This window comes from Girardinichthys multiradiatus, chromosome 5, assembly GCF_021462225.1.
Source record: "Girardinichthys multiradiatus isolate DD_20200921_A chromosome 5, DD_fGirMul_XY1, whole genome shotgun sequence".
In the NCBI taxonomy this organism is placed as follows: Eukaryota; Metazoa; Chordata; class Actinopteri; order Cyprinodontiformes; family Goodeidae; genus Girardinichthys; species Girardinichthys multiradiatus.
Window position 1 is genome coordinate 16,162,273 of NC_061798.1, and position 26,712 is coordinate 16,188,984.

Below are 26,712 nucleotides of genomic sequence, written 5' to 3' on the forward strand. Positions count from 1 at the left end.
CCTTCATCACATCCCCTCACTGATCTAGAACTTCAAAGTGCCGGTGTTTAGAAGTCAGACTAGATAGAAAAGCTTCAACGGAGGAGACAAATATATAAGAGTGAGGGTCTGGAAAGACACGGTGGTGGTGAACACAGCGTGAGCTGCAGCCTACCTGGACCGCACTCAGAAGATGCTCCGCGTGTTTAAAAACATCAGCGCTGCAGAGCTGCATCACACTTGTTGCTGCAGCTGTAGCACCAGCACCACCTCAGAGGCACAGCTGGAGCTCGAAGAGACTGCACGTTTCAGATCACACTTTATTTAAATTTTGGGGGGCAGAAAAATGCGAGCAACATGTGTTTCGGCATTTGTTGTTTTCTGGATGGTCGGCTATCACCGGGCAGCAGCGAAACAAACGCTTAACGACTCCTCACTTTTTGGAGAGCCAATGTTGCCACACACGGATACTTCACCGAATGTTTTGGCCAAGTCGGGGAACCGGACAGGTTTTTTCTTCTTGGACTTTGACGACGGAATGCTGGAGGACTGGCACTCCCTGGCCAATAGAAAGAGCAGCGGGAAGGAGTTGCAGGAGTACGGGGTCAAGGCGCTGCTGGTGGCCGCCTACTCGCTCATCATCGTGGTGTCTCTGTTCGGAAACACGCTGGTGTTCCATGTGGTGGCCAAAAACAAGCGCACCCAGTCCTCCACCAGTTTATTCATCCTGAACCTGGCCGTGGCCGATATCTTCATCACAGTCCTTAACACACCATTTACTCTGGTAAGACAACGTTACTAAACCCTCTGTATATGATTTTGACCGAGTTTGATTTAGGGGCCCACTTCCAATAAAGCCCATAACTAACCAGCCACTTAAGTGCCACTATTGCTTTGCTGGGTATTTAACACCAATGAAGTTCCATTGTTAAGAACCTGTGCAGAACTGAAAAATACAAGGATAGAAGTAAACAAAACAGTTTGCACAAGTTTGTTTGGGTAGATTTCAATCAATATTTCTAAACGGATATAATGTGGGGCTGACAGTACAGACTCAGTAGTCTGAAAGGAGGGTCCAACTTTAATTTGTTCTCACAAACAGTAAATTCTGCATTAATTTATTGAGATTAATTAGCAGTTACTGTGTGCATGTAATGTGGCACCAGAACACAGAGAAGCAGCAGGAAGGATTTACTGGGTGGCAATAAATTGACTGGCATAACATAGTGTCATAGTTTTCTTAATGATTTTGATATTAGTCTAAACTGAATTTGATTATATGAGCATATGAGGATTTGGAGAAACAATCTATTATGGTTAATATGGTGGTCATACCTTGTGAGCAAGAAGGTCCAGTGACAATATCCAGGGCTATGTGGGACCAGGGTCTTTTGGGTATACCGAGTGGTTGGAGATAGCCTGCTGGGGGTTGATTTGTTGACTTGTTTCTTGCACAAACTGAACAGGCTTTGACATGCTCCTTTACATCTTTATGAACTGATGGCCACCAAAACCTCCTAGAAATTAGAGCTATGGTTCTACTGGTACCAGGATGGGCTTAGAACTTGGAGGTATGAAACCAATGGATGAGTTTGGAATGGACTGCTGATGTTTAGAGCGTTGAGCCTGAGTTACCATGCCCTCGATCTACCAGGTGAGGGAGCCTGCAATGCAGCTTGGAGGCAGTATGGTGGTAGGGTTATTACCTGTGTTGTCGGGGGAGTATTGGCGTGACAGGGCATCCGGTTTCACATTTTTATCACCAGGTCTGTAAGAAATGGACAGATTGAATCGGGAAAAGCACATGGACCAACGAGCTTGACGAGAGTTCAGCCGTTTTGCTAATTGAAGATTGGACGGATCACAAGAATCTAGCCATACTAGCACTGGGTGTTCTGCACCCTCCAGCCAGTGGCACCACTCCTCTAAAGCCACTTTAATGGCAAGTAGCTCGCGGTCTCCCACGTCATAATTTTGCTCAGCATTGGATAGTCTGCGGGAGAAAAAAGCACATGGGTGAAGTTTACCATCCAAATCTGAGCGTTGAGATAACACAGCCCCTACTCCTGTGTCTGAAGCATCCACCTCTAGTGTGAACTGCTTAGAGTGATCTGGGTGACCGAGGATGGGTGCTTGGGAGAACCTCTCCTTTAACTGTGAGAAGGCTGTGTCGGCTTCGGGTGTCCATTTGAAGTGTTTCGTCGATGTCCGTGCTGTTAGTGGAGCTGCGATCAGACTGAAGTTTCTTATGAATTGTCGATAGAAGTTTGCGTATCCTAGGAAACGTTGAAGCTGTTTACGTGAGTCCGGAGTGGGCCAATTGAGTACTGCTTTGATTTTCTCCGGGTTAGAGCGAACCTGCCCACCCTCTAGAATGAAGCCCAGGAAGGTGACTGATGGCTTGTGGAACTCACACTTTTCAGCTTTTACAAAAAGTCTGTTCCCGAGGAGGCGTTGTAGAACCTGGCGGACATGACGTTGATGTTCTGTTATATTTTTGGAATAGATGAGGACATCATCTAGGTAAACGAAAACAAAAGATATTCAGAAAGTCTCTTAACACGTCATTTACTAGAGCCTGGAACACTGCTGGAGCATTACTGAGTCCAAATGGCATTTCTAAATATTCAAAGTGACCAAGGTGGGGTCTTAAAAGCGGTCTTCCATTCATCAACTTGTCGGACCCGGACAAGGTGGTAGGCGTTGCGAAGATCGAGTTTGGTGAAAATGGTGCCATCCTGGACTGGTTCGAATGCAGATGATAGCAGGTGAAGTGGATACTTTACGGTGATTTGATTTAGTCCTCTGTAGTCAATACAGGGGTGAAGAGAGCCATCTTTTTTTGCTTACAAAGAAAAACCCAACTCTATAGCGCAGTCATATAGGCGATGAGGCATAAGTGATGAGGCCTTTGATTTACTAAAAACCTGTTTTAAATCCAAATACTGTTCTGGAACTTGCAACAAATCTGACAGTTCAGTTTCCTCTGAATCTGAAAGGGAGGACAAGCGCGAAGCTGCGGACTGCAGACAAAAAGATAAGCAGTTAGTGGACCAGGACTCAATGCGACCCTCCTTCCAGTTCAAATGGGGGTAGTGATAATGTAGCCAGGAAAATCCTAAGACCAGAGAGCTCTGAGAAATGGGGAAGACAAAAACTTTTATTTTTTCACGGTGGTTACCTGAAATGATGAGTTCGAGAGGTTTGGTGCGGTGAGTGATTCGGTGGAGTATTTTTCCGTCCAAGGCGAAGACTTGATGGGGTGGATTTAGTGGTTCGATTTCGATTTTTGCTTGTTGAACTAAGGTTTGATCGATGAGATTTTGTTCACACCCTGAATCAATAAGGGCAGACAGACTTAACTGATCCTGGTTGAATAGGAGAGTTGCGGGCAAGGTTAATCTAGGGGTTGTCAGGGTAGTCTTTCGGTCCGTCAGCTCCCCCTTTAAAAGGTGATGGACCTTCTCTTTTAGTTGGATTGGGTAGGCTGCGACAAAGTGATCTGGAGGCCAACAATAAAGGCATTGGTTAGATTGTGTGCGTCGTTGATTTTCTTCTGGGGTTAACCGGGTCCGTCCCAGTTGCATAGGCTCAGGCTTTTGTGAACGAGGTTGTTGGGGTGGCCCAGGAGGTTGGGGTCTCACAGCCGTCTGCTCTAGGCGTGAGTGCCTTCTTTCTCTGATCCGATTATCCCATCAAGTAGCTATAGGGCAATACATTCATTTAAGGTCTTGGGTTCCTCTAGAACAGCAAGTTCATCTTTTAATGATTCATTTAGGGCATGGAAGAAGGCTGACTTCAGTACACACAAATTCCAGTTGGAAGCTGCTGTTAGAGTTTTGCACACTATGGAAAACTCTGATACTGGTCTATTTCTTTGCTTTAGAGCCATCAGGCGACAAGCCACACTTGTCTGATCTAAATCAAAGGAAAAAGTCTGTTTAAACTCCTGGATAAATTCATCATAGGAAAACCAAAACTGTTGTAATCTGTGAATCTAGCTTCTACCCAATGGAGTGCTTTTCCTGTGAGGAGGAATAAATGCTATTTTAAATGCTATTTTAAATGGAAAGGTGTGAGACGAGCTCTGACATTATTGAACAGCATAAACTCTGCACATATATGGAATGAATTAAGATTTGAATATTATATCAGACCCACACCAAACTTTATGCACCTGCTGTGATGGAAGTGATTGTAGCTAGAATTCATTGATGTGGTAGTGTGACCCAGTACTTTTGGAAAAATAGCATATATTGAGAAAAATAAAAAACTAAAACAACAGTTTAATTTTCCAATTCAATATTAGTCTAAACAGAGTTTGATCATATGAGCTTATTAAATTTGTTGGCAAAAGTGTTTAAATCAATTTGAGGCTGGAAAATGAGCTCCTGTATTTGTGTTTCTTCAGGTCCGCTTTGTGCACAGCACCTGGGTGTTTGGGAGGACAATGTGCCACATCAGTCGCTTCGTACAGTACTGCTCTCTGCATGTATCCACTCTGACCCTCACCGCCATCGCTCTGGACCGAAGACAGGTTAGTCCGTACATGCACCACAAGGTTGTGTGGTGATTCTCTTCTGTCTTTGCAGAGCTTTAAAGTTTCTTAATCCAATCAAAAGTCTCTCCTCTCCTCTCTTGAGCAATCCCTTGTTCTCCTACTTAACTTACATCAAAGTCTCCATTCAAGTGAAAAAGATAAAGGGGAGAGCATGAAGAACACAGAACATTTTTAAAAGACCACTTTCACTTTATTTAAAATTGACCCTTAGATTCATTTTAATTAACTATGAGAAGAAAGTCTACATGACAGACAATGTAAATTAATGCGGTATCTATCTTTTATTAGTTCCGCAGGCCAAAAACACTTCTCAGCTCGTCTTCTCTTATTACTGCACAAACATCCTCTCCCCTCCTCAAGAAGCGTCTTCTGAATGAGACTTTCTTCATAATAGCAGACTGTGATTGATTTCCATATTACAGGCTGGAGGAGGGGAGATGAGGTGACATAAACCAACCTGAAAGGAACCCATTTAGGGAGCTTCATAACACCTTTAGCAAACTCGGAGATAAAAAGCTGTAATTATTTGAATTCTGCTTTGTCTTTGTTTTAACAGGTGCAAAATGAATACCGTCCTTAAATTTAATATGGAATGTGAAATTCAATAAATGTTTAAATGGTCTGTCCTTGTAGATGCTTTTAAAAAGAGCACCTTGTAGCAGCTTGTTTTTTATACCATCATGTTACTTGCATTCAGATCTGTGAAAAAGGATTGAGTCACTCCTGATTTCTTTATGTATTTGTGTCCAATGATCCAGATTGTGATATTTTAATGGTATTAGGCAATAGTTCTCAAGGCTTTCTGAACTTCCAAAGGTTTTCTTTTATTTATTTATTTATTTTTTGCTTTTTGACTCAGTTTCAACCCACTACCTGGTCGAGTTTAAGAATTATAGTTTTTTTCTGGTCGTTTAAAGGCATTATCATACTCGAATTTAGTTCTTTTTGCAAGATCTGGTGTTAGCGTCAGCTGATGTTATCCTTTTAAATGCTAGAGGTTACTACAGACAAAATCTACATTGACTGAACAAGTGGTAGCAGAAGAACAGCCAGAGAGGAAGTACATTCTTTTCATACAACCATATTTACATTTTTTGTATTTCTGTAAGTGGTACTTCAAGGTGGTTTTGTAAAACTTTGCAACAAATATTATCTCATGGCATGCAATAATTAGATGACACAATATTTCAAAACACTATCAGGTTGCTATATGCATGTGATTTCCATTGGTTGAGCATGTCTAAGCCAAATATTATTAGCTCTGGATACCAAGGTCTTTGCTCTAAACCTGTTAGAGACTTTTATTTTGAAAGGAGAACCTCTTGAGTTGCCCTTTTGTGCTGAGGGGCCAATAATAAAGACTTCTCTCTTCTGACCAGCAGCACCAGGTTATGTTAGATTAAATTGTTGCTTTTTATTCTGGATTTTTTTTTGTATTTTAATTTGTTTTACTGGGAACACTGTGTATTTTGCAGGACAATGAAAAGGTGGCATAGTGCCAAACAAAATATACAAATAATTTATAACTTTTCAGAATCTTACCCTTAATGATACTAAAATTAGTATCTGTCTCAGAGCTTCTTATCAAATGTAAATTGAAGAGCTGTTTCCCTATTTAATTAGCTCAGACTGTCTTCGAAAATCTAAAATAACAGAGATAACAGAGATTGAACAGAGATAATCAGAACGCAGATTAAGACCCATGAAAACTTCACTTTTTAGTTTTTTTTGGCACTCGGATTGATTGATCCATTTATTGATTGTTTGATTGATTGACCTTTATTTTTTTGTAAAAGGTCTTAGTTTTCTCAAAATTTACCTGTCATGCCTGGTCACAGGGGAGCTGGGGAGGATACACCCTAGACTGATGGCCAGTCCGTCACAGAGCAATAACCATTCACACACACACTCATACATAAGGGCAAGTCATTTGTCCAGTGGGAGGACAACCCATGGACAAGAAGAACACGCAGAAAGACCACAGGCCAGGATTCTAACCCAAGACCTTGTTGCTGCAAGGCAACAGTTCTACCAACTGCAACGCCATGAGTCTCTTTAGGAACTTTGGTGTTCCTAATGAGTCTTAGGAACACCAAATTTTAGTCTTAATTTTAAGATAAATATAAAGAAAATTATTTACACCAAATTTTAGTCTTAATTTTAAGAGAAATATAAAGAAAATTATTTACATTTACATAGAGGTGTACATTTTCTTCAGAGAGTTGAACAGAAACATTAAACAGGTAAATAAAAAAACAAGTGCCAGTAGAAGAAAAAATTAATAATAAGTAAAAGACAAGCAACAAAAACACTGGCAATGATTACCTTTTCACTTCTTGCTGCAAAAGAAATACAAATGAAATACTCTTTACTTCAACTTCATTTTAGATTCTTCTGTTGTCACCACAGGTAACAATGAAATGATGAGACATTGGGCTTCCTTCCAGCTAAGATGTGTTATTGAAAAACACAAAACTAAAGCGCTGTGTATCTGCAGCTATTTAATGCTCCGCAGGATTTTATGAACTGTTGCCCATGTTTTCTAAAGCTGTGTTTCAGCCTTCTGTCTTTTTTGTCTGGCTGTATGAATAAGAAAATAGAAGAGTTCATACCGCAAACATTTGCATTGACAGAAACTTTTATAATGACCACCAAATATTCTGTAAGGAATTGGAATAATAATGAAGTCTTTAGGGAATACTAGTATATCTGAATATAGTAATTTATATTTTGTCCTATTGCTAATTTAGAATGACAGCAGCGTGATTTATAATGCTTATCTTCAGATTAAAACTCGATCAGAGGTGCATTCATTAAATCGCGTAGCAGCAAAATTGGACCGTATTTTTAAAATAATAAAAAACAAACAAAACAAAACATCAACCTTTTTATTTTGGGCCAAACTTGGTCTGAAAAACGTAGAACATAGCATCCCCCCCTACCCCAGAGGTAAGAATTCACAACTCTTTTTCTCTGTGATTGGCAAAAAAATTACACCTCGCAGTTAAAATGGCATGTTTTTGTGATGTAAAAAAACAAGTAGCCTAGGTAAGTGATTATTCTCTGGGTTCGTGATTGGTAGATAATGAATGACAGGCAGGTGAGCATGTGGTAAGTAGCTGAGTGGTGATTATTTTAGATGTTTTAGATTTTTGCAGATTAGGAGGATGATCAGAGGAGCAGTGAGGAGACTAACGGTGGTAATCTCAGAAGGATTCTTCCTTAGATCCAAGGAGCGAGGAAGCAGAGCATTGGCATGTGGAAACTTGGAAGCAAACATGGAAGTGGTTCCTGGAGGAAGGGAGGACAAACTCTGATTAGAGTAGGAACAGAAAGACAAGATAGCGCTGAAAAAGGTCGGCTTAATTACCACGTTGAATGAGCTGACAATCTGGCATCTGCCTCATGGGATCTGCTCGTTTTTAAGCTTCTCCTGGTTAGTCTGACAAGCTGCAGGACCACACATGCCAGTCACACCCTGCACAGAAGAGGTGAGAGAGACACAACAAAGACACACTAACCTGCAGAGAGCTCTGTGGATATGACACCGTTCTGATTAGCAAACATTCTCTAAATATATTAGAGTGTGAGAGATCACTTATCCACAGCCCCCTTCATATGACCTCACTATTTAGTTTCATCTGGTCAAGAAATTCTTTCATTGAGATATGCTGAATTTTCAGACTTCTGACCGACACCTATAGGTTTTGTGTCAAAATTGATATTTGGAACATGGTTTAATCAGACTTTACAAAAAAAAAAACTCAGTTCTATCTAAAGAAAAGCAGTCCCATAGCATGATGCATTCACCACCACAATTCACAAGAAATCAAGCTCATTTACTGATGTGCCATAAATTTCTTCTTTGGTTTTGAAAGATTTCCTTTCAAAACCTTTCCTTTGGAAGAAAATGCTTCTGTCTTGCAACCGTACATATTAGTCCAGACAGTGGAAAATATAGGACAAGATGTTGCTGTCAAATGTAGGACACAGTCAGTACTTTCCAGGCATTCCTGCAAGTTCTATATTATTTTAAATAACAGGAAAGTCAAAGTAACTCTTTCAAAGTTTTGAAGCCATTTCTAAGGAATTGCAGTTTCCAAAGTCCTTAGTTTACACAATTGTACCTAAGTTCAAGCTGTTTGGATGTGTCGCCATTTTTCCAAGGCTTGTCTCTCGCAGAGCTTTATGATTTGATGCAATGAATATTATGATTTTTGGCCACAAAGACAAGATATTCCAGAGTCTTTATTGTCATTATGTCACCCTAATGAAATTTCGCTGAGACACCGGCTCCAAAAAACACATGTAGTACACAGACATAAATTAAAAGCACTTGCCATAAAACACATACAAAGAGTGAGCATCCTTAGAGGAGACTCCGAAAATGTAGAAACAAGAAAACATATGTACATGGATTATGGCATGTAGGTTTTAGTAGTTACATAAAGTGCAGCTTGTGAACAGTCTGAAACAGTCTGAGATGGGCTGGTAATTTGCCTTCACAGCTTTGGGAAAGAAACAGTTTCTGAATCTTATTTGTTTTTGATGTGATGTTCCTAAATCGTTTTCCTGATGGAAGTTGGACAAACAGTGCATTGCCCGGGTGGGTGTGGTCTGTAGCAATATGTCTGGCCCTTTTCTGGACACGTGCAGCATAAACCAAGTCCAGATCTGGTAATTGACATCCCACAATCCCCTGTGCTGTCCTCAACACCTGTGCTAAGTCCTTTCTTTCCTATGTCGCGCTGCTCCCATACCCCACTGTCACACAGAGGCACAGGATGCTTTCAATTGTGGCCCTGTAAAAGAGGGTTGATGGAAACATTTAAAAGAAGCCTCTAATTTTTTCATCTCTACTTCAGATCAACAATCCACTGTCACCATGTGCTTTTTCAGGAGGAGGGATCGCTGGAGAGTAGGTGTGTTGATACAAACGACTTTCGAGTATATTTAGATAAACAATGTTTTTAACAATCGGCATAATAAACTGATGTTGACAGGACTGTATTCCAACTGGCACTAAATTATGCAATTATGTATAAGGATTTATGTGTAAGAATTCGTGATTATTGATTATAAATATTTATCAAAATTATAATTAAAAATCTTAATTCAGAAGTAATAAATTCTAAACAAAAATAATTTCTTCCAAATAGAGATCAGAGATACACTATGGTGGTGTAATTATTGGACTCACAGCACTTAACAATTACAATTAGTTAGTCAGTCAGTCATTTTCTACCACTTATTCCATAGTGGGTCACAGGGAAGCTGGTGTCTATCTCCAGCAGTCTATGGGTGAGAGGTGGGGTACATCCTGGACAAGTTGCCAGTCAATCGCAGGGCAACACACAAACAACCATGCACACACTCATTCATACACCTAAGGGCAATTTAGAGTGACCAATTAACCTAACAGGCATGTCTTTGGACTGTGGGAGGAAGCCGGAGTACCCGGTGAGAACCCACGCATGCAGAGGAAGAACATGCAAACTCCATGCAGAAAGACCCCCGGACGGGAATCGAACCCAGAACCTTCTTGCCGCAAGGCAACAATGCTACCAACTGCGCCACCATGCTGCCACAATTAGTTAATTACCATTAATAATTGATAACTATAAACCAAAACCACGCTAAATGTCACAGTGTTATCCACTGGTTTACCAAATGGTGAGGAACACTAACTTTATTTTATTTTGACAGATAATCACTCTTATACTAAATAAACACGAAGGCTGTCTCTATCTGTGTGAAAATTTATTAAACCCATAGTTAATCTTCCAATCAACTATTCTGGTCCAACAACGTTCACCTAATCAAGCATGCACTATTCTACGAAAGGGATAAATTAACAAGTAAAACTAAAGATGAGTACTGAGTATAGATAGAGATCAAACCAGCAGTTTATGGACTGAGTGGGAATGGATCAAAGCTTTGGATTGACTTGAAATATGGAAACAGAGAGTTTCCACATAGGCTTCGCCTTCTGGAGTGGCTTAGCTCTTTACCTGCTAACAGCTGAGAGCGATCTGCTCCAGCACACAGTCATAAAAGCCCCAAGGCGGGAACTCAGTGAAAATCACGAAGGCCATAAATGTTAAACCAATGGAGATGAACACGGGGCTCAGTTCACAGTTCAACTTCTCTTCCTTTGGTAGAGGGAAAATATGATGGACTGTTGGCAGTCGACTGGAACAAAAGCAAAGAGGAGAAATTTGTCTCCTTGGAAAACCTTAGTGGATTTTTCTTACTTCAGTAGCACGCTACTAACAAGCCTTTGATTGGGAAAGTACATCTCCTGTTCTTTTTATCCCAGCAGGATTTCTAGCTCCGTCAAGCTTCTCATAAGGTTGGCCAGTGATGGAGAATGGAGTGAAAACCTGCCTGCGAGATTCTGATTCTCCAGAGATGTGCTACCGTTGTGTGTTAACTGGTCTCAGCTCCAGCTGAAATAGCAGTTAGCAATAGCTTGAGCTATTTATCACTTCTGCCAGTGACATCAGAGCCGCAATGCATGCTGGAAGGTGTAGCAGCAGTTTGTTTCCTCTCAAAAGGGACGATAGCCCAACAGCAGCAGCAGACCCAGAAGAATTGACAAGCAAATTATTCCTTTACCAAACAATCCAAAACTCTGGGAAGTCAAATTGTAGGTAAAGGAAGGGGACATATTAAGTTAATATTGTTTTATGTTGAGTGATTAGGCTCCTGTACATCACTGGAGTGGAAATGTGTAACTCCCTGAAAAAAATGTAAAGAAAATCCAATACATGTTTTTTTCATGCCTTTAAGAATAAAAATATTTTTTAAATATTTACTTGTTTTTTTTGTTGTTTTTTTTTTATATCTCAAACTGTATCCTGCTAAGGATGAAGTGTGAAATATGTTATTTTTCCCCCCTCTTACCTAATGTGGTCTTCTTATCTTCTTTTTACCTAAATGTGGCTTCATAGAGTTTTAGATTTCTTAGAAGGATTGGATCACAACTATTTCATATCAGTGAAAGCCAAACATTATTAGTATTTGAAAGTTTGGACTAAAACGGTTTTATTATAATTTTTCTTCTATCACTGGATGAATTCCTTACCACAGAGGACTTAATAAGGCTATTTACCTCTATCAGAAAGATTGGATTAGAACCAGCTCTAACCTGTAAAACCCCAAGGATTATTATTGTCATTTGATTTGTTTTTATCTTTTAACAACACTTAATAAGCATTTGGGAGGTGACCACGCTAATTGTTGAAGCTTTGTAGGTGGAATTCTTGGCCATTCTTGCTTGATGTACAACTTTAGTTGCTCAACGGTCTGGGGTCTCGATTGTTGTATTTTGTGCTTCATAATGGGCCACACATTTTCAATGGCAGACATGTCTGGACTGTAGGCAGGTTAGTCTAGAACCCGCACTCTTTTATTACGAAGCCATGCTGCTACGCATCTGACTTGGTTTTATTCCATAAGTAAGGTACAGGTTTTATATTAATTTATATGGGTTTTTGTGTTTTCACGTATAATGTATAGTGTTTGGAGCTGGTTGGTTGCAAGGCTTGTGGTGAAGGCTTTTTAGGACATAAGTATTATAATTATCTTCTAATTCAAATGAACTTTTTTATTTTATTTGAAAGCTGTCTTTCTACTGACTTCCATAAATACCATGAAAATAATAATATGTATTTTAAATTAATATTCACCAAGCGTAGCCTTTGATCTCCCACAAAATGAATAAACATATTTATTTGTGGATTATCTGTGGATGTCTCGGGTGGATTAAAACATAAGCATATTTCATCATTCATGTCTACTGGAAACTTTGAGAATGTCTCTTTTCACTCCAGCCAGATTGGTTCACACAAACCAATTATTGTGTGGCTCAAACGTCTTGGGAAAACTAAGATTTTTTTGTGTTTTGTTTATTGTAAATAGAAAAAACTCATTTCACAAATTAGGAAAACATGTTTTAAAGAGAGTGTAATCAGTGTAGAATATTCCAATCCTGATGTGAATAGCCCATGTACAGTCATATTCAGTTAATTAAAATATGATTGAAAAGTTTATTTATTTCAATAACTTCATCACTAAGTGAAACATTATATAAATTAATTATTCAAAGACTGATGTTTTCAAGCCTTTATTTCTGTTAAATATGATGATTTCTCGCTTACAGCTAATGAAAACACATAATTTAAGATTAAAATATTACCTCAGACCAATAAGAGAAAACATTTTTAACATGTGGGCTAAATGAAAAGTATGTTTAGTACCTGCTTTAAGGTTGTTATTTTCAAAAGGCAATTTTAAACTGACTAACAAGCCTCAACGGAACGCATCTTCTAATTATTGAATATGACTGTATTATGGATTTTAGGCTTGTCGAATTCTAAGGTGGTCCTAATGCCAAAAAAAGCCTGTAAAATTATCTCTTTTTGCACTTTCACAAATTTTATAAAGATGTCCGAAATCTTAAATGGTGTCTTAAACAATTTTTCTCCAGTGTAGATTCATCTGCGGCAAGTTGGATCAAGATTAAGTATTTTGGATCTTGAACTAGAGATGACCAATTACAGTTCCCACTTATTGAAAACTGTGGAATTGCCCTTTAAGTTTTTGATAGGAAGCTGTGAACAGATGCCAACTTTAGCATCATTAGCAGCTAAAGGTTAGCCTGTCATCGTATACTTAGGGAATCCAAGATACAAACTTTCAGAAATTAAATTACTAATTGTTGGACCACTTGTTTGCTGAATATTGGACCATCTGCATGTTGTTGGACGTCACTATGCCTTTCCAACGGCATCGGCCATTTTGTATCCAGGACAGTCCGCTCCTACATATCCCGTCGAACATTGCGACTGAGATGACGGGGCGCCCCAAGTCTTGACGTCACCGGACGCTATATATGAAGGCACCCAGTTTGAACATCCGACTTCAGCTGTAGACCGGGTTCGGTTACCAACATCTGAAGCATCACCTGGAGAAGAGTCCCGAGTGGATTTCATTTATTCTCTCTCGTTGGCCAACGAACAATTCACAAAAGAGGTTTCTGGACTAAGAAGGCCAGAAATTTCACTTTGCCGATCGAAGACGTGAGTTTAACACGTAACTAAAAAACCACGGAGTTTCAAGGAGCCACCTTGTTTTGTTCTAGTCGACTGTGATGGTCAGATCATATTTTCCCTGTCGCCAAGGAGGCCAGAGGACGAAGATAGACCGCTTTTCCTGAAGTTAACTGGACGCACAGTAACTTCCAACTCCCCCCTCCATTCGTTCTCAACGCCGCTGAGAAAGAAGGCTTCAACAAGTAAAACCCATCCTTTATTTTTATTTTGTTTCTTAGAAAGCCTGGGCAGGGTACAGGAGGTTTTAGTGCGATGAGATTAGCTATTTAATGTGTTCTGAATGATATGTGCATGTAACCCTTTTAATTGAAACTTTGATGTGCCGTGTTGGATGCCTGGAAGCCGCTGCGCTCCCCAGCTTTGTGTGTGTTTTGCGGGGTTGTTGAACACCTGAGAGCAAGTGCAGATGCGCTGTGAGACTGGACTGTTAAAATAACCTCATGGTGAAATTCCCCATTTTCTTTGTCTTCAACCTCACTGCTTGCTAGCTTGCCGCCAAAAGTTTTATAACCCTTTGTCCGCTCAAGAGTTGGGAGAGGTTTTATGACTGAGTATAACTGAGTTACAGTGGAGCTGCGCCCCACCCTCCACTCACAACCATATTACCTTTTGTCATATTATAATTTTTGCCATAACTGCTGTTTTGCTTTATTTTTGTTTAGTTAGATATTTTACCCCTTTTGTGTAGAACTTTGTATGTTTGAGTAGGTGAAGATTATTAAATCAGAAGAACGGATTGTATCAGGGCTGTGATTTAATATATATTCACATAGATAAACAGAAGGCGTTTCTGGGTTTATTTTGTGCAAGAGTGATTCGTCAGTCAAGATAAGGTTAAAAATTCCACACGTTTCGGCAGAAACGGTCGATTAAACAGTGACATCTCTGGTAATAGTTATTAATTATTACTGAGTATTTAACGGTTGTAATTATCAAAGGCGTTGAGCCACAATTACAACACCAGAAGACATCTCTGGTCTCGATTCATAAATGAGGATTTTGGTTAAGAAATTAATTTTGACAAATTATGATTTTTAATATAATTATTGATAAGGATGAGTCAATCAATAATCATACTTCCAACATAATTATTAATTTACTAGGTCAACGTTTTGCTATACAGTGAAGCAACACTTTTAAATTATATATTTTTTTTTTCCAAAAGTTGCTGAAATGCCTTCTGCTTATTATTTTTCCCTAATTAAGAGTATTAAAATATTGTCACACTGTAATTGGTTATTGGTATATTTTTCTATGGAACCCTGAGTCTTGACAGAAGGTGTCTGCGCTATCTGAAATGGTATCAAGTATTCTTCAGAGTATTGTTACCGAGTTTGATATTTTTGTTTTGTGACTATCCTACACAGCATGTACCGTATTTTCCGCACTATAAGGCGCACTTAAAAACCTATAATTTTTTTCAAAAAATGACAGTGCGCCTTGTAATCCGGAGCGCCTTATATATGGATCAATTGGTTAATTGGTTGATCCATACTGGTTGTACATGGCGCTCTGTCAAAATGTTTCAGTACGACTGGTAAACTACAAAGCCGCACCGCTTGCAGCATTACGGCTACCGTAGTCAGGGGTGTCGCCGAAGTAATAGCGGTAAACACCTGTACTGTGCTTACTCCTAGTCCAAGACCACTTGTGTGTGTATAACGTTTGAATGTACTGTTGCAGGAATTGCCTGAACTATATGTGATTAGAAGCTCAGTGTGTGGGGTGTATGTTTCGTGTGTGTGTATGGAAGATGTTGACATTACTCCTCCGGACAGAGGTGGCGCTGTGTGCTGCCGTAGCTGAGAATCAAGAGTGAAGGAGTGACGTCGGTATTATTGTGTGTGTGGGGTGGGTAGAGACGGCGACCGGAGCAGCGGTGTATGAGTCTGTAAGCCCTGTGTTTTTACGTGCTGCAAAGTCATTAAAAAGAACCCCGAATCTCGTCAACAACTCAGTGTTTTGATGCTGTTTCTTCATGCTCAACTCTGCAATGTATGAGTGAGGAAGTTAACCCCGAGGAAACTAGTAACTTCGGCCCTGGAGAAAGCGTCTCCCCTGTGTCATCAGACTACGGTCAGGGGACAGAAACAGGAAAGGTTAACAGTACTAACATTTGATTTAGTGCATCAAACTGTTTCTTTTACGTGTTTACTGAATCAGGGAAATTTTCCCTTTCACGTTTTAACTAACGTTTGATTTCAACTTCAACTTCATAGACTCCAATGCATTCCTAACGTGCGGTTGGCTCTATTCAATAGAATTCTATGTAGAGGAGACCTTACCATGAGAGTGAATGGAGTTATCAGAATGCTGGTTTGTAGTGTATTAATAAAGTTTGACTGACTGACTTATCTGACTGTTTTGTTGACATTCTCTTTAGCACAGCTTCATCTAGTGGATGCATAATGCAACCCCAGTCAAACGTTTGACTGCAGTAGCTTCTATTCTATGCGCCTTATAATCCGGTGCACCCTATATATGAAAACAGTTCTAAAATAGGCCATTCATTGAAGGTGCGCCTTATAATCCGGTGTGCCTTATAGTGCGGAAAATACGGTATAAATTAGCCTGATGAAAAGTATTTCTTAGTTGACTTTTTAACACAAGAGGGCAACTCAAGAAGTACTTCCTCTCACGTGTCTCATGGATACAGGTTGTTGGTCACATGATAACTCAGATCTCACTTGCTTACAGCAACTTAGCCCTTTGCGAGACATTGCTTTGAACATAAAGTTTGTGGTGTTTTAATATAAAGCCACCTGATATATTAATATTCTTCTAATAACTACAGAAAATATTGTAAAACAAGTATTTAAAAAAAATAAAAACCATTTGGAATGAAATTGTTACTCAGAAAAAATAAAGGTATGTATTCATAATTTATCATAGTTTTCCTGTGCCATTTACATCTGTGAGGAGTGAGTGATGGCCACCGCTGGACAACTGTCTAAAAGGGTAGACTGGAGGTTTTGTCCAAGCATTCTCCATCCCTATGCTGGTTAAGTGGCCTTATGTTGTTTGCATGTTGCTGTTCTTTCTTTTACTATTGCCTAAGAGCCCATTATTATTTTTGTGCTCCAATGCTAAGGATTTTAGACAGACTGCACTAAGAGGAACATCCTTTTAAAGCAGCATGCTGGAAAAGCTCTTTTTAAAGCCCCTAACTGTGTGCACATTGAACTAGAAATGCTTGCTTGTTTTGTGGTGAAACCTCCACACTAACATATCTGCATTCACCGTAAACTTTAGTCCACACACCCTCAACATACAACTCCCCCTTGGTAAAGATATGTGAAAGCCTTATAATTAATTCAACTTTTACTCTTGAAGTGAGACCCCATACTGATTTCTTAAACCTATGCTTTTATGTAATGCATGTATTGAACAGAAAAATAGCAATCCGAAGTTAAAAAAGCATCTCTCTTTTGTTGCTGCTGTTTTTTTGTTTTGTTTTTTTTGGTAATGGAATCAGCAATGTCACAATTTTGACACCCTTAGTTTTAATACATAGTGTAACCTTCTTTTGCTAGTGGGAGCGCTAACTATTATAATTCAAAAGGTTTGAACATCCAGAGAGAGGTATCTTTGGTCATCTGCAAAAGTATTCATTCCCCTTCAATTCCCCTGCAATCACAAACTTGAATGTATTTTTATACTGAGAATTTACTGTAATAGACAAACATAAAGCAGTGCATAACTGTGAAGTAAAAGAATGATTCTTCACCCCATTTAGCTAACCCTAAAGTAAATCCAAAGGAATTGATTGCCTTCAGAAGTCCTCCTACACTGAACAGCATTGTTCCCTTCTGCATAATTCAAGAGGTTTAAAAAAAGTGCAGGCTTTGAATATGAATTTTAATAAAAGAAACAGTCAAGAGGTCCATGGCAACTTGGGACAACCAGCAGAGATCTATAGGTGGGGGATTCTGTTGACAGGGCAGTTATTAGTTGTGCATTTCACAAATATGGTCTTTATTGATCAAAAGCTATAAAAAGACCTGTTTGCGGTTTTCCACAAACCACTTACACTATATTCCCAAAAGTATTTGTCTGTCTACATTTACATGTACATGAATGTTGATGACATCCTATTCTTAATCTATAATGTCCAATTTGTTAATGGTTCCACTGTTGCTAGAAATTGCAACTTTATCTATTCTGTAAACATCTTTCTCAAGGCGAGAAACCCAGAATTGTAGCTTCTGTTCTCATTCATCCCAAAGGTGTTCAAGACGGTTGACGTCAGGACTTGGTGCAGGTCAGTCAAGTTTCTCCACACCAAACTTTATACGCCTACAGCCATGGAAGTGATTGGAACACCAGAATTCATTGATTTGTTTCTGTGACCCAATATTTATGGCAATATAGTGCAAGAAGGTGTTCTGGTCAGCTGATATCAAATTAAACTTTTTAACCTATATTTCAAATTGCGGGTAGAAAAAATCACACTCCACATTCCCACAAACAACAGGGGTCATGACACCAAGTGGCACCATCCCCACGTTGACGCTTGCTGGTGGCAGCATCATGCTGTAAGGGATGCTTTTATTCAGCAAGGACAGATAAGCTGATCAGACTTGATAAAAACAAGGTAAGAGCTTAGTAAGAATGAAGCATCATTTCAGATTTTATGTGGAAAACAACCTTATTCATACAGTCAATGTTGAGTTTAAAAAACTGTGGTTTCATTGATGTGAGACAGACCACAAATCTACTTCTCTGCTTTGAAGAGTTATTGGAGACTCGGTAAGGTCCACCTCGCTAAGGCGCACACAATATTCCAAAGAGGAGGCCCCAATCATACAGTGTATACATGTTTAACACAGTGGATTATGTAAAACAAAATTCCAATATTTATAAAAGAGGTGGGGAGTGAAAACCTTGGTTGAGACTTCAGAGCCCCTTTCGTAGATATTAAACATCTCTGCCCTGGGTTAGCCTTGATCCCAGCTGGTCAGTTCACTTTTGTTCGGTTGTCCTTTAGTATTTTTATGTCAATAATGTATTTTGTGAGGCTCAGAGCCTGCGTCAACACAAGCCCCAAGTCAGAATTTTTATTTATCTGCCTGGTGTTTTAGCCTCTAAAAAGTATTTACCTCACTGCAGGTATACAGACAGCCCCCTTAAGACCTTAACAAGAGCTGCAATATAATGTTTTAGATCATTATCCAATCTGACTAAGCTTGAGCTGTTTTACTAAGAACAATGGGCTAAAATTTTATTCTCTATATGTGTGGAGTATAGATGTGTAAACATCTTCCTTATGAGTTGCAGCTCAGCTCTCATTACAGCAAATGGTTGCTATGCAAAGTATTATTATGCAAAATATTTATTCAGGGAGATGTTCCTTACACTTCACAATTATGCACTACTTTGTGTCAGATAAAATACATTCGAGTGTGTGGTTTGTAGCTTGTGGACAAAAGATAAAAAGATGTCTATAAATACATTTGCAAGGTACTACTGGATCTCCTTAAATAAGTATTTTAGTGAATGGCAAGTGTACATTAGAAGGTTCTAAACTAATTTCATAAGTGTTTTACAAATGTCACAGTACTAACAATGAAATAACGTTATGTAACCTTTTTCTAGGTTCTGCCCTCACTGATGAAGACTTGCTTACCTTTGCATGGTGAGCGCTTGAAGTGGCTGACATGACAAGGGTAGTGGACATGGCAGGTTATAGCCAATTGCTAAAAATAGATTTCTGCTTTTCAGCCGTCCATTGTCATAAGTGCCTGGCCTTCCTTTCTCGGTGAAAAAAAAACCTTTGGCATGCCATATCCAGGCTTAATATGCCTCCACACCCATGTCACCACAGGCTAGTTCAATGGCTTGCAGGAGATTCATCCTGGTGTAAGGTTGCCATTCATATACCTTCCACCACCATGAGGAGAAGAATTCTTCAATGGAGTTCAGGAAAGCTGAGTACAGTGAAAGGCAAAGATTGATAAAACCTTGGTTTATATTGAACCACTCTCTAACCTGGAGAGATCTGTAAAAATTCAAAAAAAGGTAATTTCCTGTTCTCTAAATCTTCAGATTATGGCGGACACAGTGAGTCTACTGATGTTTGGTTGTACCCATTGTCCACCCTTCCTAATGCTCATACCACGGACAGCTCAGATTTATTTTCATTGTAATGCCTCATAAACCACCACTCTCTGAACTGGCTTATAAATGTTCCCTTACATCACTGGCCACAAGTGTGATACATTTTAAGTGGTTGTGTTCAACCTGTGACAGGTGTGCTTTAACTGTGTTTGACTTTTTCCACCTGTGCTTACCATTATGCAACACAGGTCCATCACGATGAAAATGTGTTGGCAAATTGTGTCTAAACAGGTGAAAAGTTCTTACGATTTTGTCAAGAGAATGACGGATTCAATTAGTGGGTTCAGGCAACTTAGCATTTGGTTCAGACAATAGGGTTTAGTATTTTGGCACATGAGAAAAAAACTGTAAGCTATTAATAATCACACTAATATGTTTTAACTATTGATTAGTTATAGTTGATGAGTTACAAGTTGATGAGTTACAAGAACATAACGTTTTTACTGAGCATAAAATCTAACTACGAGGAAAAGGTCTTAGGGGAATTTAGAAAATGCAACATTATTGTATAGTTTCTATAGTGAACAAAATTTTTGTCACGTATTTGGATTTTATTTTAAATTTCCATTTTAACTACACAGAACATTTGGGAAAGAACTGAGAATTCAAGAGAAGAAAGCATTTGAGGTCAGGCAGGTCCTGATGCCAGAAAACAGCCTAATCATGGAACAGGACAGAGAGTACCTCTTGTTGGGACAAACGCTGTTTATTTTCTGTCTTGGTTCTGTCAGCTCAATCTCTCTGTCTCGGCAGGGAAGATTTGTTGGTCCGTTCCTCTATTTCGGAAAAGTTATAAGCAATTTGAAAAACGTGCTAAAATGTTGCTGAAAGCAAAACATCCCTTTTTTGTTTTCTTTTTTGTTTTCTTTCTCAAAGAATATGTTTTTTTCTGGAACTGGAAAAGTCTAACCAAGGTCTGGGAGCCCATGATTCTATGAGACGCGGCTTAAAAACGAAACTAACAGAATTAAAACTGTTATATTCTGCTATGTATTGAAATACATCTAAATAAAATGTTTATTCAACAGCTTCATACTGTAGTTATTGCATTTTAAGAATCTCAGGAGCACAGTCAGCAGAATAAAGGATTATTAGTTCAATGTATTCTCACCTAAAAGCTTCTATTTTACTGGTCTTGGTCAGACCGGTGGAAATGTGTCTTCAAGGACGTCTTTTGTGCACTTCTTAACCCTAAGGCATCTAGATAAGTAATTAGAAAGGTTGCAGTATAATAAGGCCAGATTTATTGCACATATTATATCAAATTAGGTAAAATAAAGAAATGACCTACAGGACAAGAGAAGTACAATAGGTACAGGTGTCAAATAGTGGCATCATAGTTTAAATTCATCCCTCATGGGCAGGAATGTTTAATTCACATTAGATCAAAATTATAAATGCTGGCTGAGATATATACATTCACCTTTAATATTTGTTTAGATGATTATTAGCAAACTGCAGGGAAAACACATTTTTTCTGTAGCAATCAACAAGCTTCTGGGCAGATATGGTCCATGAGTTTTTAACAGGGTTTAAGTTTGTCTGCCTTATCCAGAACTGGTGTTCCAGCATAACACTGTTCCCAAACACACCTTAAAACACATTTTTGTCATTTTTGAATTGATAAATCAAGCTAATATTAAGCTTCTTGAACAGCCTCAATCTCAACAATACTGACAATTTTCAATCTGCACCAGAAAACAAATGAACTGTACCAAGTCTGTCAAGTGGAGAGGTCAAATATCTGGTCAGAATTATGCTAGAAGCTTTTTTCCCTGCAGTTTGCTAAGGGAGCATTTATCCAAATATTAGTCTGGGTGTTGGTATAGATTTCTACCTTTATTTATAATTTTGACTCTGTCTAGATCTGCTATTTTTTGAGTTCCTGTGTAATAATGTGGTTGCATTACTGCTCAGTGTTTCTTATGTTGGTATCTCCTGCTCTATTGTCCGCTCCATGCTTCTTCAGTGTCTCACCTCCCTGCACACCTTCAGCTGTTTTCCTTCAGGTCATTCACTCGCCAGTAGTAGTAATAAAAATCAACCTCCCTGGCATAAATAACACTTGGTCTTGCTCATGGTCAGATCCTCTGCTATCCTCAGTGTGTTGCCTAGTTTTTTCTGGGTACTACTGTCACCAGCGTGTTGCTGTTGTCAGCCTGTTTCTGTTTACTGAGAATCTTTCATTCACCATCCTCCTCCCATCCTTGTCTCTGCCTTTGGCTTCTCATCAACACAAAACCCAATTCTAGTTTTTAAAAGTCACTGAGGTTGCATGATCAGAAAAAGTACATAACTCTTGTTCGCTTAGCTTCTCAGAAGGCCTTGTAGCTAGATTTAGTTTCTTATCTCACTGCTTACAAAGAAGAGTGAAGCTTTCTTATTTTCTTATTTGGTTGCTGGCTGACAACAAAAGCCGTTGGTACATTGTGTCTCCACTTTAAAGCCTCTGGTCAACAGAACTCACAGCAAAAAAACTGACATCTAATTAATTTTTGATTTAAGGTTGGTTTTTTAATACAACAAATGCAGCTACATATATGTTGGTACTGCCAAAAATGCTATCTTTCCTTTTCTTAAAAACTGACCTGGAAGATTGTATTCCCTGGGCAAATTTGTGTCATATTGATTTGCGATGGGTCTGTGCGTTTTTTTGTGGAGGAGTTAATCAGTGTTGTTTGCTCTGCTTCCTCAGGTTATATTGCATCCCCTCAGACCACGGATGACCGCATCACAGGGTGGTGTTTGGGTTGCTGTTATCTGGATAATGGCCAGCTGCTTCTCGCTACCACATGCAATCTACCAAAAACTCCTGACTTTCACTTACAGGTACAATTCTGGAAACTGTCATATGTTCTTTCCTAATGAGGTCAGAAACAATCACGTACTTCCTGTTTCACGCCCGAAAGACAAAGGTCCCACTTGACTTGATAGCTTCAAAGCAAACAAGCTATCCAGTCTTTGCTTTTGAAGACTGATGTGTTTTTCTTTAAACCAGATTAAGTTAAATTAGTGACATGAAATTTCGTTCCAGTTTGTTACCAGTGCAAGATCTTTAGTATAAATTGGTATCTTTAATCACCACATTTATTCTAGCACTTCACTGAGAAACATGCATGTGAAATTCTATAAAATCCTAAAAGACAGCCTGACCTTTCATTGTTACAGTTCACATTCAGACCTTTTAAAAGCAAACATATTAGAGATCCTTGTTTGCTTTGATCTGTTATTAGTAAACTGATTCTCACTTTTTGTATTTCAGGTAACCTAAAGTGAGTCAGTAATTGCTAAATGGAAAAGACTGAAGAACACATTTTAGCAAAAGCAGTGGTGATATTTAAGCAATAATAAATGTGTTATTAGAAGCGGGATTTAAAGTGTATTGTGAAACACAATAGAAGTAGTTGTTTCATAGATTCATAGATATTTCTTTCATCAGTAGTTAGTTTGTTAGTAGTTTGTGTATTTTTGCAGATTCTTAATCTAGTACTCAGCATTCAGTCTTTTTAGTAGGACTCTATCAACCTCCTACTTCATTTGCCCACTCTATCTTCCAGAAATTCTCTAAATGCAAAATTTGAATTTCCACTCATGTAAGTCATTATTTCATCAAGCTGGATGCGTACTTGGACTCGCTATGATGCTGACAAACAAAATCCCTCTCCATCCTCAACTGTCTAACAGATGCCTGAAGGTTTTGGAGCAAACATGACTGGTATTTGAAACTAATCATAACATCGCCCACCTTTAACAACAACAAAAAAGAAGTAAAGTAACCCAGGTCATGTGTCCTGTGACCACCATGTTTTACTGTGGGAATGATATTCTTCTGACTATGTGCAGACATGGTCAAAAGTTCAACTTTGGCTTATCCAGTGCAATCTGCTAAATTGTCAGTTTTACTTTTTGTAGTTGATCAACACTGTGACCGTTTTTCTCTAGGCTTCTGTAAGTTTTACAGATGTACCTAGTTATGATTTTAATTTTTTTTCTCTCTCAACTCTCCTGATTGTCCCTAACTAGCCAGGAAAAGGAGCGCAGCCTGTGTGTCCCAGATTTCCCCGAGCCATCAGATGTCTACTGGCAGTACATTGATCTCCTGACCTTCATCCTGCTTTACATGCTGCCGCTCCTCATCATCACTGCCTCCTACACCACGGTGGCACGCCGGCTGTGGCGCCACAACACCATCGGAGACACAACAACAGCTCAGCACGCCACCCAGAGAAGGAAGCGCAGGAGAACTTTGGCCATGTTGCTCCTGGTGGTCGGGGTGTTTGCCATCTGCTGGTTTCCACTTAACTGCTATGTGGTGCTGCTGTCCAGCCAGGCCATCCACTCCTCTAATGCTCTCTACTTCTGCTTTCACTGGCTTGCAATGAGCTCCACCTGCTACAACCCTTTCATCTACTGCTGCCTGAACCCCACCTTCCGCCAGGAGCTTCGGCTGCTCCTCGACAGGTGCCGACTGAGGCGGAGAGCAGCGGTCGGGTTAGAGCCCGAGCGAGGCCCTGCTATTGCCTGCGCTCCATGTCACAGAGCTGCCTGGCCTGACAACCGGGAGTCCTCGAGGCCGAGTCATGCTTTGTCACACCCAGGACAGGACTTACAACAGAGTCATGCCTCCTCCAGTCAGAGCCGCAACCTGAAAGACGCACATGTGCTCTTCACTGCCAGACAGCCCCTTACTGGGAGAATGGACATCTTCTCAGTGGAGCCTTTTGTGGCTGTGAGATAACTAGACACAGCTGCCACAGTTCTAATGAGGAACTTGAAATCTGTTTTGGGAAACTAACACGTTCTGAGAAAACAGGAAGTCTGTCAGATATTTGGCTGGCCCCCAGCTGGTTGTTGATAGCAGCAGGTAAAGAGGATCCATATGCAGAAATTGTTACTCTGCTTTTCCTTTAGCATTTCCTGAAAATATCTACACAATGTAATTTTTCACATTTTTATATTGTTTTTACACTTCTGCTTCATTGAGTTGTGCATTGTAAATCAAAAGCTGAATTTCTGCAGCGCTTTACAGAACTTTAAATTTCCTTTTTGTTTTGCAGTGCAGTGGATTGAAAAGGGATTTATGGATTTAAATAGAAAGAAAACCTGCAAGATGAATTATATTCAGCACCCTGAGTTGCTATTTTGTAAAGAGGCTTCTCTCAACAATTACAGCTGCAAGTATTTGGGGAATTGTCTTTATGAATGTTTCACATCTAGAGCTGGAAATGTATGCCCATTCTTGTTTGCAAAATAGTTCAAGCTCAGATTTGATGGAGAACATCTGTGGTCAATTTTTAAGTCTTGCCAAATTCATTTCAATTTCATTTAGGTCTGGACTTTGACTGGAGCATTTTAACCCATTAACATGCTCAAACCTTTTCTTTGTATATCTGGTTGTATATAAGGTCTTTGTCCTGCTGGATTTTTAGCCATTAATGGTTCTAAGATTTCCCTATATCCACCTTCCCATGAACTCTGATCAGCTTCCATGTCTTTGCTGAAGAAAAGCATCCGTGTTTTCATCCATGTCGTCAAAACTTTTACACTTTGGTCTCGTTAGACCAGAGCACTTTCTTGCATGTTTGTGTGTCCCCTACATGTCTTTTGACAAACTGCAGAGTTCTTCTCGCTTTCTTCTTGCCACTCCTTCACAAAGGCCAGTTTTGTGAAGTGCATAACTTAAAGTCATCCTGTTAACACATTCCACTGCCTCAGCTGTGGATCTCTGCAGCTGGTAAATGTTGTCCTTGCCTGGCCTATTAGTGTAGGTGAAAGATCATATCTTGATAGATTTGTAGTCGTGCCATGAGCTCAGTTTCAGATGATGGACTGTGAGATGTCAAAAGCTTGCAATATTGTTCTCTAACCTCTAACCTGCTTTAAACGTCTCTGCAACTTTCTCCCCAATCTTTCTGCTGGGTCTCTTGGTCTTCATGATGCTGTTTGTCTTCTAATGTTCTCTAACAAACCTCTGAGGCATTCAAAGAACAGCTGAGATGTAATTACATACCGATGCACTCTAGTTTACAAATTAAATGAATTCTAAAGGCAGCCGCTTTCACAAGATTTTAATTAGGAGAATCAGAGAAAAGGGGAGTGAATACAAATGCATAGAACACTTCTAATTTTATTTAAAAAGTTTTTAAATGCAATTAATCCTTTTTCTTGTACTTCACAGTTGTGCACTGAATTTAATTTTGTAGTATAAATAAGCTTGCTGAATAAAAATGAAATGCACACTTTAAAACCATGTATCTTTTTCCTTCTACTTCACATTAATGCGCCACTTTTGGTCTCAAAATAAATAAAAAACTTCTGTAGTTCCTCTAGTAAGACCTTAATATATTTCTAAGAAATGTAGAGCCAAACATCTAAGTCAGAAGTTTCCTGAATGCCTATTTCATGCTATAAAAGGTACTGGTAAAAGTGCAAAGTCATGGATTATACAAGATGAATGTCAAAAGACACTGAAGAAAAAGACATGAATGCCTCATTTGAACTGATTTTATAAAGCCATGCAACGAGAAAAGTTATGGCTTTACCAAACCTTTTCTTTTTTGTGAAACACACACACACATGCAGAGAACAGCACATCACTTTATCACATTTGTCTTCGCTTTCCAATTTTTGCACAAGAATCACATTCTTTCTGGGAACAGCAAAATGCCAGTATTTTGGCAAATAGTCAGTCATAAGATATAAAGGACTGCAGCAGCTGAAATACATAGAAAGATAGATACACTTTGCACAAAAATAAGCCCATTTTGTGCTTGGTTGACTATTAGTTTTAACGATGCCTCTTGGATTTAAAAGCCTCTTTATTTTCCCTTGAATGGTACCACAAAATGCTTTTGTGGGTTGAGCTGCAGAATTGAAAATATCAGTTGTGCAGACATAAAATAGCCAAATCATCTCTGCTATAACCAAACAGCTTATTCT

At 39.2% G+C, this 26,712-nt stretch overlaps 1 protein-coding gene across 1 annotated transcript; it reads left to right on the forward strand.

Annotated features, from left to right (window-relative positions):
* Positions 1-26,020, forward strand: gpr83 (G protein-coupled receptor 83). Its single transcript, XM_047364874.1, has 4 exons — positions 1-763; positions 4,391-4,516; positions 22,469-22,602; positions 23,797-26,020. The coding sequence occupies exons 1-4, from the start codon at positions 326-328 to the stop codon at positions 24,509-24,511; spliced, it is 1,413 nt and encodes a 470-aa protein (XP_047220830.1). The 5' UTR covers positions 1-325; the 3' UTR covers positions 24,512-26,020.
* The last annotated feature ends 692 nt before the right edge of the window (positions 26,021-26,712 follow it).

What these genes read in the sequence shown, in the direction of transcription:
- gpr83 (XM_047364874.1), top strand. Translation starts at nt 326, where the DNA reads ATGCGAGCAACATGTGTTTCGGCATTTGTTGTTTTCTGGATGGTCGGC. An exon ending in TTAACACACCATTTACTCTG is followed by an intron (nt 764 to 4,390) that starts GTAAGACAACGT and finishes GTGTTTCTTCAG; the next exon opens with GTCCGCTTTGTGCACAGCAC. An exon ending in CTCCTGACTTTCACTTACAG is followed by an intron (nt 22,603 to 23,796) that starts GTACAATTCTGG and finishes GTCCCTAACTAG; the next exon opens with CCAGGAAAAGGAGCGCAGCC.